This window comes from Cokeromyces recurvatus (assembly GCF_025118155.1).
Source record: "Cokeromyces recurvatus strain NRRL 2243 chromosome Unknown BX663scaffold_17, whole genome shotgun sequence".
In the NCBI taxonomy this organism is placed as follows: domain Eukaryota; kingdom Fungi; phylum Mucoromycota; class Mucoromycetes; order Mucorales; family Mucoraceae; genus Cokeromyces; species Cokeromyces recurvatus.
In genome coordinates this window covers 280,004-292,595 of record NW_026251403.1, presented here as the reverse complement: position 1 = coordinate 292,595, position 12,592 = coordinate 280,004, and the positions used below count along the sequence as shown (strand labels likewise).

Below are 12,592 nucleotides of genomic sequence, written 5' to 3'. Positions count from 1 at the left end.
AGTTGGATCAAAAAAAAAAAAATACGGTTCTAGAGGAGGGCAGCAACTGCATCGTATGATATTATTAATATCAAACTAGAAAAACTTCCCCTTCCCAAGACCTTTCAGCTTATGGAAGTAAAATGCTGTTCTTGGTGGCTTACGAATTAAATTTGCATCGAAAAGAACAATTCGTCAATTATTATTTTTTTTTAAAGAAAAAAGAAAAAACCCCATTAATTCGGATAGAAATGAACAAAATGGATGAAGAAGTCCGTAGATATGACTGCTTACAGCTTATTTGTCTGAGTTAAACTCTATTAAATAGTTTTAGTGTTATTTTATTTTTTTTTTTTGTCAAAAGTAAAAACTTAAATTGATAAGGGAAAATTTTTTAAAGATAAAAATTTACTGAAGCATCAAAATAAGATTATTTTGGATTAAAATATTACTAAATAAAGAAATAGAAAAGTTCGAGATATTTGTTTCTTGTCAAATAGTGTAAAGACGTTTTGGTTAGTAAAATCTCTTCTAACAATGTGTGAGAACATTCCAGCTTTTGGATATTCTTTTCTTTTTTCTATGATATTTCATAAAATTAAGTTGATTGCACAATAGAAGAAGTCAGTATATTATTGGTACTGTAATATGTATACAGTAATACAAAAAGCTATACTAAAGTAAGTAGTAAAAGTTTAATTAAAAGAGAAAAGCCAAAATAAATAAAAAATAAAAATTCGATTTGTAATATTATTTCTTTCTGCTAGATAATTGTACCGATAATAATAATAACCTTACTTGTTTGAAATATACTAAATATAGAAAAAAAAATAAATATATTATCTTACAGTCTTAATTTAATTTAAAAAAAAAAAAAAAAAAGAAAAAAGAAAAAAAAAAAAGAAAAAGAAAAAAAAAGAAAAAAAGAAAAAAAAAAGAAAAAAAAAAGAAAAAAAAAAGAAAAGGAGAGAGACTATAAAATAGATAAAAGCATTATGTAAGAATGAATGCTATGTACTTTTAATAGAGTTTGGAGATTCATCTTCTATTGTTTTAAGTTTAGTAGTATCCGTAATAGAACTACTACTACTACTACTTGATGAACTAAGTCTAGTGGGATTTGTTCGTCTAACTGATTTGCCTTTTGTGTTACTCATTGCTTCAAAATTTTGCCAAATATAATTTTTACATTTATCAGCATCAGGTAAATCTTGAATCATTTTTGCAATCGTATTCTTTCGTAGTCCAAAGAAATCAGGTCCAACTGGGTTATGTCCATAGTCCATATTACGAATTGCGAATGCCCTAGTAGTAATAATAAAGTGAATAAATAGTGTTCATAGTAAAAAATAAAAAAAAAATGGGAGAAAGGAATCAAAGCTCTCTCATACCTCCTCACTGCAATGGTCCAAACTGTAGTAGGAGTTGGACCTCTCCAACATTCATTTGGATTATCATCTGCAGTTAATTGAAAAATGGGTTCATCACCACCGTCTAAAATTTCACAAGTATATTGTGTATCACTATGAGGATCTACCATACTTCTATACCATCTAATAATTTAAATTAATATCTATTTTTTTCTTCTTTTGTATACCATTCATTATTATTATTTACTTTTTAACTCGATATCCTACAGGATATATATATCTTTGATTATGAAATGCTGCTTTATCCCATATAACTTTACCTAAACTTAATACTGTCCAAGAATCAACTTCTGCAGGTAAAATATATTTACCATCAGGTCCCTTTTCAATTTCGACAAAAGGACGAACATCGTTCACATTAGGAGGCTTTGTATCTCTCTTTTTTCTTCTCGATTGATGATAATAGGTATCAAAGGTGGGATTTATATGTGGTGTTGATAATGAGGTTCGCATAAGATTAGGTAAGTTTGGTATCGATTTAGATGAAGTCTGTTGTTGATTTATTAATACTAAATTATGAGTATCCATCTTCTTATTATCTTCATTATCGTCATTATTAGGGGCAATTTTTCTTCTTTTAATCGCTTCATGCTCAAAACTATTTGAATCATATCGACTTCCTGGCCAATTAGGATCTAATGCAGGTGGGAAAACTGAATAATGGCCTTCATTTTTATGTAAATTGAGAGATGGTAAACGATCTGGTACAGGATGGGATGTTCTTGAAGATAAAATAGGTGAAGTTGAAGATGAATCTGTCCAAATGGAGCGCATAGGGGGAAGATAATACTCTGCATAATTTTGCTGTAATGGTGAATGATGTATCTATCATATATGTATATACGTATAAATAATATATGTACATGTGTCATATTATATATGTATATAAAAAGGGGAAGGGTTAGTATGCGTTATATTAAATGCTTGATGTTCCTTACAGGATGAAGTTGAATAAGAACTTCAATGTAACAATGATATCGACTTGATTTATCAGATTCTGTTATTTTGCCTGTTACTTGAGCCTCATTATTATCATCATTCAAAATATTCGATAATACACCATGACCTTCCCAAATTATGTTTGTTTGTGAATCATGAAGAGGTGTCCAATTTTCTGCAGTTAAACTATCTTCAAAGTTTGCACTGTAAATAGCTGCATTGTTATTCATCAACTGATCGGGACTATTTAAATAAATACACGCACACATAGAGAGAGAGAGAGAGAAAGTATGTGTGTGTGCGTGTGTGTGTGTGTGTGTGAGATAGATAGATAAAAAAAAAAGTTATTTTTGTTGAAATTATTATTATTTATATTTACCATGAAGAACAAACAGCTTTCAAACATTGTTTTAGAGGTATACTGATCCATTTTCTATCTTTGTAATTATCAAGCTCAAAATCAAAAGTACATAAACAATGTGTATTAGATCCTTTAAAGGTATAAAATATTTTAACTACAAGAAATTGAATTATTTAGTATTTAATTCGAAACACGTAAAAAGAAAAAAGAAAATAAATAAATAAATAAATAAATAAAAATAAAGAAATAAAAAATAAAAAAAATAAAATAAAAAAAAAGCAGCAAAAGATAAATTTTGTGTACCTTTTCCGAGCATCTTCTTCTCTTCTTCTCTTGTTGTTGGTTGTAATATTTGATTGATTGACATAGATTGATGACCGTTCATAATTACTGATAATGACTACTGCTTAACTATAAATGTATGAATTAAATCAGGATATAGGCGAAGTTCTTAAAAAAGAATAATGAATATTTATTTGCTTAAAGCGAGAAAATAAAGGGGCTATCGAAAATACGTTTTAATATGAAAGAAGAAGAAAAAAATAGAAAAGAGATTTATAGATATAAAAAGAAAAAGAAAAAGGGAAAAAATTGGAATAATGATATTATTTACTACAAAAAAAAAAAAAAAAAAAAAAATAAAATAAAATAAATAAATTTTAGGACCCAATTTTATGTGCTTGAAACCACGACTAAAAAGCGGGATTTATGTTTAAAATGTAGGGCACACATATAACTTGTCTTTGTCTTTGTATTAATAAAATAAAATAAAAAATAAATAAATCTAGAACAATAATAACATTTATTTACTGGAAGTGGCAATGATGTTTAAAGAAACTGTGGAATATGTGTCTTTCTTACAATGATTACAAGTTAATGCTAAGAACGTTATTAGCATTGATTCACATGTCTTTCCATTATTACTCGGTTGATTTATACTGAATTTATCATATTAAAAAAAAAAATTGGATCGGTTCTCTAAATAAAAAATTAAAATTATTAACATATTTATCATAGATCTTTTTAATGTTAATGTATACATGTATGTATGACGTTAATATAATAAATTGATTTCATGCTTGGTAAATAGAAAAAAAGAATTTATTTCTATCTGAGGGGAACAAGTTTTTCCGTTACTTTAAAATAGGAGCACGTCATTTTTTTAATGTTTGACAGGATTACCGGGTTTAGAAAGCCTGTACATGTAATTTACCATTCTTCTATTTACATATTTCGTTTTTTTTTTTTTTTTTTTTTTTTTTTTTTTACTGTTTATTCTTAAATAAATAATAAAACTATCTATTTCATTGAATTTTATGCTTTATAATTTTAGGAAGCAGAAAGAGAACTATACCGTTATTTCCTATTCAATTATATTACATTTTTACATTCTTATTGTCGTACCTTGATCAAAAAAAAAAAGAATTGTTAGTTTAGGAAATTTATTTTATTTTTTTACTAGCAACAATGGATACTATAAAAGGAGATGATATCGGTTCTAACCGACTTATATTTTATTTGATTTTTTTTTTTGTACTTCTTTATTACATAATACATGGTAGTAGTGAATAAATTTCATTTATATACAGTATGTATAATAGTAATAATAATAGTTATAATAATATATAATGTACAATATAATATATTATAATGCATATAAAATATGCTATCATGTATTTATTAATAACTATATTAGTGTAATATTAAATGTTTATTACTTGCATACATCCAATATTTATTATAATAGGTATTATCTTTGTTGTGGTATAAATGGTAAAATGGTAAAATTGTAAAAATTGTAAAATTTAATTTGTTTAATTTAAATAAATTTTTTGTAAAACTTACGTAATTTTGTATTTTACAGAGGGAGCCAATCATCAATGTAGATCACTTTTTCAGGAACAATTGCTTATTTTTGCTGTAGGTCAAATTTATTTGAATTTCCGAACTTGTTTGTGCCACTAATAATTTTAAGTTACATTTTGTTACCTAAATTTTTTTTATAAAAAATATTATTATAACAAGCTGTAGTTTATCTGATAAAAAGTCTTTTTCTCTCTTAATTTGCATTTTTTTTTTGTATAACAAATTGGTCCTACTTTAATCTCTTTCTCTTTTTCTACAAAGTATAATTGTGTTGATTCTCTGAGAAATGTATTAGCATGATTTCAACTAATTCTTGAGTATCTGTCATATCTAATAAAATTTGATAGCTATTTCTTTGATTTAAAGAAACTTTTCTTTCTTCATTAATTTATATTGTAAATAAGAAGACAGATAAATGAAGGAGTATAAAATTGAAATAAACTTTTTTTTTTTGTTTAAGTTATAATGTTTCTTTTTTTTAACATGTATTATTCAATAATAGTATTATACAATTGACATTTATCGATTTGTTTCCACGAAAAGGCGGTCATTAAATATATTGCTACTGCCAAGCCTTTTTTTTTTTCTTTGAAACAATCCAATGTTAGCAATGTGTTTCTCTTTAATTTTATTACAATTGAGAATTTGTCGTTGTTGTTTCTTTTATTTTTATTTTATTTTTATTATTGAAAAAGTGGAACCAGTGTGAGTGCATAGTAGTATGGAATGTATTGCTTAGGCCTCTTTAATAGAATAGATTAAGAAGCCTTTCAAGAGCGAAAAGGAGTGAGCAAACTTAAAATACTAGTAAAAGGGAAATTGTCAATAATTAGTAGAAAAAGAGGGTTTATCAACAATGCTAGCATTAGCAGTCAAGTAAGAGACCTTAAGCATTAAGTTTATTACGATTAAAGAAGAATTTTATTTAAAAAATTAAAAAATGACCAATGAGCACATAGCATTTAAATACTGTTTTGCCCTGGTCAGATCGCTATGGAAAGAAAAACCCTTTTGGGATAAAAGGGAAAATGTTAAAGTATATGTATAAGTGATGATAATTAATTATCAGAAATTCGTTTTTGTATTGAAAGAAGATGATTGACTTTAAGTTTATTACAGTGTTCTTAAGTGAAATTAAGACTAGTTAAAAATTCTGTTAAATGCAATAATATAAACTTGAGAGATAAATTTGGTCAGCATAAAATTAGACACATCTACCTGTACATAACTTGATTGTTTCCACTAAGAAAAAAAACTGTAATCAAGATGACGATATTATTGCTCTTATTAATGATAGAATATAAATGGGCGACCTCAGTTAACTAATATTTCATAAGAAATGAAATGAATACTTTTAGCATTATTATAATTACATTGTAACAGCCTTTTGCAAGCTAAGACACCATGTTAATCTATTACTGTATACACTAGTTTTCTTCCAATGCACATATAGAATACCTACTTAATTTGTATAAAGAAAATGCGTCAAACTGGTATCAACAGAGAAGTAATAATGTTTTGATTTAAAGATTCTGAATTCATGTATAGCAGCTACAAATAATGTATCATATTTTTATCTATTCAACAAAGTTTTCCAGAATAGATAGGCAGTTCCTCTCCACACATTTTAAAATTTGGAAGCATATTTATGATTGACTATTTCATTTCCAAAAGCTATCATTTGATATATTATCATTTAAAAAGAAATCAGCTACACTTTTCCTTTTTTGATTTACATTTTATCTTTTATAAATACTCTTCTATTTTTTCCTTTTTTTTTTTTTTTTTTTTTTTTTTTGTTGGTGACATCTTTAAGAATATTATTAACAATTAAATACTGTAATAAATCGATCAACAATATTACCGGTTGGAACTCATGGTTACTATGATAAAGCTCTTACTCTCTCCTAAACAAATCATCGAAGTTGGTTACTGCTTTTTAAGTCTGTTCGTAAATAGATACTTTGTTTTGAATGTAACACTATCATTACTTTAAATCATAGAGGATATAGAGAACAAGATCCTACTCAACCTCAGTTACACCTGTACACTAATTGTAATAATATCTTTAAAGCACTCTTGAAATACCTTGATAATATCAACCAAAGCTCTCAGTTATCTGCTTTTACTAGTCAATTGATAGCTTCACCAAATTTTGACAAATATAGAATCTTCTGAAGCCTTCCATCAACAACAATAACCTCATCAATCGGTTCTTAGTGTATTAACAATCATTCAAGAATTTTGAAAATATAATTCAACTCCTTACCTCTGAGTTTGTAACAAGTTACATAATAAAGATCTATCTATCAATTTAATCACACAAAATACCAATGTAACATGACCTATTACAACAATAGGTAAGTGTTCTCCTCTTTCTCAAGTATCTTTAACAACATCATCCTTTTCATCATTCTAGCGCAAACCTCTAACTAGTTCTGATACTGTTTTAAAGTGTCAAAAGCACGGTCTCAACTACAGCAAGCATCCGTTGCTGAACAATCCCAGACACCACCCCAAAAGCCGGGGATTCTCCAGCACCTTACTAACTGCTATATGTTTTTACTAAAGCATATGCTCCAATTGGTCAACTTTGTGCAGAAAAAAAATTACATAAAGTTGGATCTTATATTTAGGTATTCCACTATCCGCAACATTGCTGTAATATTAGAAACTCAAGCCAGATTTTAATCTTTAATAAATTTATGTTTCTTTCTATTCAAATTCCTTCTTCATTGACTCATACTTCATTACTTTTTTCCTCCAGCGTAAAATTTGGAAAACCTAGCTTTCTTTAAACAGGAATTAAGCACCTCTAGGAATCAAGATAAAAAAAAATACCTGCACAACTTAAACTTAGCTTTACTTGCCTTAATCGTCTCTCCCATTTTTTTTTCCTAATAAGCAGTCTACAAAGAAGTATATTAAAATCAATTATGTTCCACTTTTTTTACTAAACACTTGATTCATGTAGATGTTCGCTTCTCACCTGTAATAATATCCATAATAGAAACTTTCCAGCAACTGAAATGACGACAACCTTTGAACTCAAGGGATACTATTATCGGTAATGATTAGATTAATCTGACTAGAACCTATATCAATAAACTAAGACTAAAATGCCTCGACTCATGCTGCAATGAAGATGTAACGATTGATAGCAATTCTGTCATATAATAACTGTATAATAATGTATTGAAGCATTTGATAAATCTAGCCTTATCCCAATGTATAAATTAATCAAACTTACCTTTTTAACAATAGAGAATCTGCAACACACCGTAAATAGGATGGTCCATTCATATCCAATCTATGTATTCGGGTCACCTCTTACCTACAAACATCGACAACCCTTGTCCGCCTTCTGATTTACCCTTTTAACTAGATTCTTGTATTACATTACTACAGCTATAAGCATACGGGATGCTATTAAATCATAATATCGATTTGTTAAAAAAAAAGGTATTAAAATTGAAATACTTTTACTATGAATAGATAAAATTAGTTTTATACTTGTATATTTGTTTCAACTCTATTAAGTATGCTGTTCATATACTACTTTATATTGGCGTATTGCTTAGATTATCACTATTCAAATAAGAAAAAAGGTCCATCAATATTTTAAAAATTGTTTGAGAAAATAAGTATATCTACTTTTTTTTTCTTCTAGCAAACAGTTCTCCACTGGATATTTAACAGGGCGTTTTTTTTTTTTTTTTTTTTTTTTTTTTTTTTTTGAAGTTTAAAGTTCTTTTGATCAAGCCCTCCTTTGCTTGGTAGAAATAGATAGCATTCTTAGATATATAGACTAGAAATGAATTTTGCTTTAGTTTTCCTCAACATTAAAACAGTATATGACACTGTGGATCAAAAACACTTGTAGTAAACTCTACAAAACCACCTTTCTATTTTATCTTTATTAAAACCCCCAAAGTTAGAATTTAATAAGCTAATTGTTTCTTGATTTTATGATGCGTAACTTGTTGGATCACAGCCAGAGTATAACTTTGCTATCAACACATTTAACGCCAAAGCTATAAAATTCTTAAAAAAAAAAATAACTGTTAAAATAGTTACTTCCGCTATATATCTAGAGGCCATTCTATATCTTCTTCCACAAAGATGATATTGCACCTCACCCAAGCTATCTACTATACAAGAACGTATAAATTCACTACAAACTCCATTTGTTTTCCTTTTCCATAAGATGCATTACTTGCAAAGTCGGTGCCTTATCTTTAACAATCTGGTGAATCCTTCATATGAATACCAACTATGCAAAATGTTATAGCAATTGGAAGCAAGATATGAAAAAAGAAAGAAAAAGGATTAACAAGTTCCAATTTATTGTTAAAAAGCATTACTATACTGCTTGATATTTTAGGGCAAATTTATAAATATTTAAAACTTCGTCGGGAGATTTTTTTTTTTTTTTTTTTTTTTTTTTTTTTTTTTTTTTTAATATTATTCATGGATTTTTTTTCCCTTCATTTTACTTTAAAAGGTAAATGTCGTTAATCAATAACATTCTTCCAAAATTTCAATTCATACGTGTATTATCAAATGATACACGAACAAAAATAGTATATTTACTAGGAGAAGTTGATGGTCAAGATTGTATCCTATCTTTTGAAAAAACACAATATGAAGACGCCATTCTACCAACATTAGCCAATTCTGTTGATACTTTAACCAATGTTGTTGAAAATAACATTTACGCTTGGTGCACGGCCATGATGTCTAGCACTGCAGATACCCGACTTAAAGTAATTTTCCCTGCCACTGATGTACACATCGCGAAATATGAAGCACAAAAGCGTATTATGCTTTTAGAGACACCCCAACATTATCAAACGATTACTTTACCATACATTAAATCAATTCCACAAAAACGTGTTCAATGGGTTTATAACATCTTGAATGGAACTGCTGAAACAGATCGTATTATCTATCATGATCATGATCCAGAGACAGGGTTTGTCATTTTACCAGATATGAAATGGGACGGTAGCATTGAAACACTTTATTGGGTAGCCATTTCAATGCGCACAGATATCTTATCTTTGCGTTCCTTAACGGGTGATCATGTTTCATTTTTGAAAAATCTTCGACAAAGGTGCTATGAACTCGCAAAAGAAAAAGTCAACTTGTTACCTTCAGAGCTTCGTTTATTTATTCATTATCAACCTTCTTATTATCATTTTCATGTACATATTACAGCTGTTGCCTTTTCAGACGCTCCAGGTGTTGTATCTGGTCAAGCGCATCTATTAGATACTGTAATTAATAATTTAGAGCTGTATCCCGATTATTACCAACGTGTAGATATTCCCTTTGTCATAGGTGAACGTCATACTTTATATACTGATTATAAATGGAATTAATAAATACAACGTAATAATGATAAAGACCTTGTATGTATGTGTAATGTATGAATATAAGAGAAGAAGAAAAAAAAATCAAGTTATATTTAAATTCACAGTAATTAAAAATGATATATACCATTTTATTACATAATCAAGTAAACACAAACTTCCAATTTTACTATTATGTTTTTTTTTTAAAAAAAAATATATCTCTACAACACAAGCAACAATTAGGACAATAAAAGTTAATCAAAGAGTTCTAAATTTCAATATATTAAAAAGACTAATATAAAGAAAAGGAAAGAAGAGAAAAATAAAAGGAATACACTGTTTAGACGAATAAATAGAAAAATACATGTGTTTTTTATCTAAATCTACAAGCTCACTTTTTAAACAAGTCAAGAAAAGATTAGAAAAGGACTTGGTAAATGAGGCTATGAAAAGGAGGGGAGAGAGAGAGAGAGAGGGAAAAAAAAGAGGGGGGGGGAGGGAGAAGAGAGTAGAGGTAGGTAGGTTTGTATTAAAAGATATTGTTTGTGAGAAGGAATGAGGAAGGGCAAATAGACAAAACATAGCAGGCTGTTGTATGCTAAAGAAAGGAAACAATGACCGAAATTTATGCAAATAAAAGCTGATGCGCAAAAACAGTTAAAATTAAAAAAAAAATGTAATACGTAAATCTAACGTGCGAAACTTATAAAAGAGTCTCCTTATTTGAATGTCTCCTTTTTATTATTATTCTTCTTCTTTTCTTCTTTTCTTCTTTTCTTCTTTTCTCCTTTTTTTTTTTTTTTTTTTTTTTTTTTTGGAGAGAAAACAGCAAATGGATAATATCGTTACAACGGGACAATCAACAACTAATAGCACAAACGCCATTAATCTTTCACTGTTCATATTAAATTTAATAGTCATTTTTTGTATCAGTTTTTATCGTTTATGTCTTGAAGGACCTCTATTGATTATCAAGAGATTTTTAAAGCATCCTTTATACGTCTTTATTATTTTAGTTTTTTCATTCCCAATCTATCTCTTTTTTCAATTACTTGTTTGTTTTTTGAAGCTCATCTTGAAGCTTTTCTTCAGTAGACATCCTTATTTATTTTCGGCAATAAAATTCTTATTTTTTAATCATACTAATGTCGCAACTGATTCAACAGAAGAGAATGATAATATAAACCAATATCAAGAAAAATGTTCTATTTGCTTTGATGCAAATTTGGATTTATGTCTTAAATATTGTAGAGATCAATTTTGTTTGGACTGTTTCCAAAGGTATAAATCTATTATATAAATGTATATATGAATATGCACTTCTTTTATTTATAGCTAGTAACTCATTCTCTTCATATATACATATATATATTTATTATTAAAAAAAAAAAGATACATATCCGAAGTAGTTAAATCAAGTTGGGGACTCAATGTTACAAAAATAAGATGTCCAGTTTGTAGTATTCTTATACCTCAATCTGAATGGACACAGTTCGTTTCGGATTCAATTGTAAAGACTTATTTTAAATTCAATAGTCCTTATCGTAGCTTTTCAAGATATTGTCCAGACTGTGAAACAGAAATCATTGCATGTGATTTCCCAAGGAATTATGAAAAGAGGTTTGTTATATAGAGAACATATTATATTATTCCCTTTTTTATTTTATTTTTCTTTTTTTTTTTTTTTTTTTTTTTTTTTTTTTTTTTTGTGAAATAATCATCATTCTATCATAGTCAATCTAAAACAATTGCATCTTTACTTCGAATCTTTTTTGAAACTTATGCTCCAAAGGAATCATATATGCCAGCTATTGAAAAACAGGAGCATTATATCCAACTATTTGAGAAAATGATGTGGAGAAATTCAACTTTAATTGATATCCATTATGAACTAATACAACTATTGCTACTATTGATATCTCAATCTAGTTTACATGATGAAGATCTCGATAAAATTAAACTAATCTCTCAACATATTTTACAATTAGAAGTAAGGCCTGATACTTGGAGAAAATTACAATTTGATTATATCGCATTTTTCCCGTTTATGAATTGGTATTGTTTTATATAAATATATATATATATATGTGTGTGTGTATGTATGTATTGCATATAAATATTTATCACCTCTCTTCTCTCTTTTCTCTCTTTCTCTCTCTCTCTCTCTCTGTGTGTGTATATATATATAATAGTCCGACATGTAATATATCAATCTGTTTACAGTGCGGAAATCACGCTCATCCAAATATGTCGTGTATCGATGATATGAAACAAATGATTATGCAACATTCAAATAGAGAATTTGTTGAAACACTCAAATGGAAAATTGAAAATAGTCGCTCTTGTCCAAGCTGTTCTATCATGATTCATCGTGATGATGGCTGTAATAAGGTCGACTGCACATTATGTGGTTTTAGCTTTTGTTGGGAATGTCATTTTTCGTGGGCAGAGGTATATTAGATAACAGTAAAATAATACGACTTTATGTATGTTTACATGTCTACTTTTTTTTTTCAACAGAGTGGCTGTAGATACTTTTGTTGTGTTAATATAAAGAAGAAGGATTCGTTGGAATCACAATACTACAATAGTAGTAGTAGTAGCTCTAAAGTATGTAAACAATAAACAATGCATGAAAAAAAAAAGAGAGTTAACATAAT

The 12,592-nt window shown here is 27.9% G+C and overlaps 3 protein-coding genes across 3 annotated transcripts; 2 read left to right on the top strand and 1 right to left on the bottom strand.

Moving 5' to 3' along the window:
• Positions 1-945: 945 nt before the first annotated feature.
• BX663DRAFT_513560 (F/Y-rich N-terminus-domain-containing protein) lies at positions 946-3,332 on the bottom strand. Its single transcript, XM_051528167.1, has 6 exons — positions 3,013-3,332; positions 2,728-2,863; positions 2,348-2,591; positions 1,597-2,234; positions 1,371-1,532; positions 946-1,284 (listed from the first exon to the last, which is right to left on the bottom strand). Exons 1-6 carry the CDS (start codon positions 3,092-3,094, stop codon positions 990-992), a joined length of 1,557 nt encoding a protein of 518 aa, XP_051381638.1. The 5' UTR covers positions 3,095-3,332; the 3' UTR covers positions 946-989.
• A 5,694-nt stretch (positions 3,333-9,026) lies between these two features.
• Positions 9,027-10,102, top strand: BX663DRAFT_513557 (HIT-like domain-containing protein). The gene has a single exon (XM_051528166.1). The coding sequence runs from the start codon at positions 9,084-9,086 to the stop codon at positions 9,957-9,959; it is 876 nt and encodes a 291-aa protein (XP_051381637.1). The 5' UTR covers positions 9,027-9,083; the 3' UTR covers positions 9,960-10,102.
• Positions 10,103-10,737: 635 nt separating this feature from the next.
• BX663DRAFT_513555 (uncharacterized protein) lies at positions 10,738-12,473 on the top strand. Its single transcript, XM_051528165.1, has 4 exons — positions 10,738-11,213; positions 11,325-11,552; positions 11,667-11,987; positions 12,125-12,473. Exons 1-4 carry the CDS (start codon positions 10,765-10,767, stop codon positions 12,390-12,392), a joined length of 1,266 nt encoding a protein of 421 aa, XP_051381636.1. The 5' UTR covers positions 10,738-10,764; the 3' UTR covers positions 12,393-12,473.
• Positions 12,474-12,592: the final 119 nt, after the last annotated feature.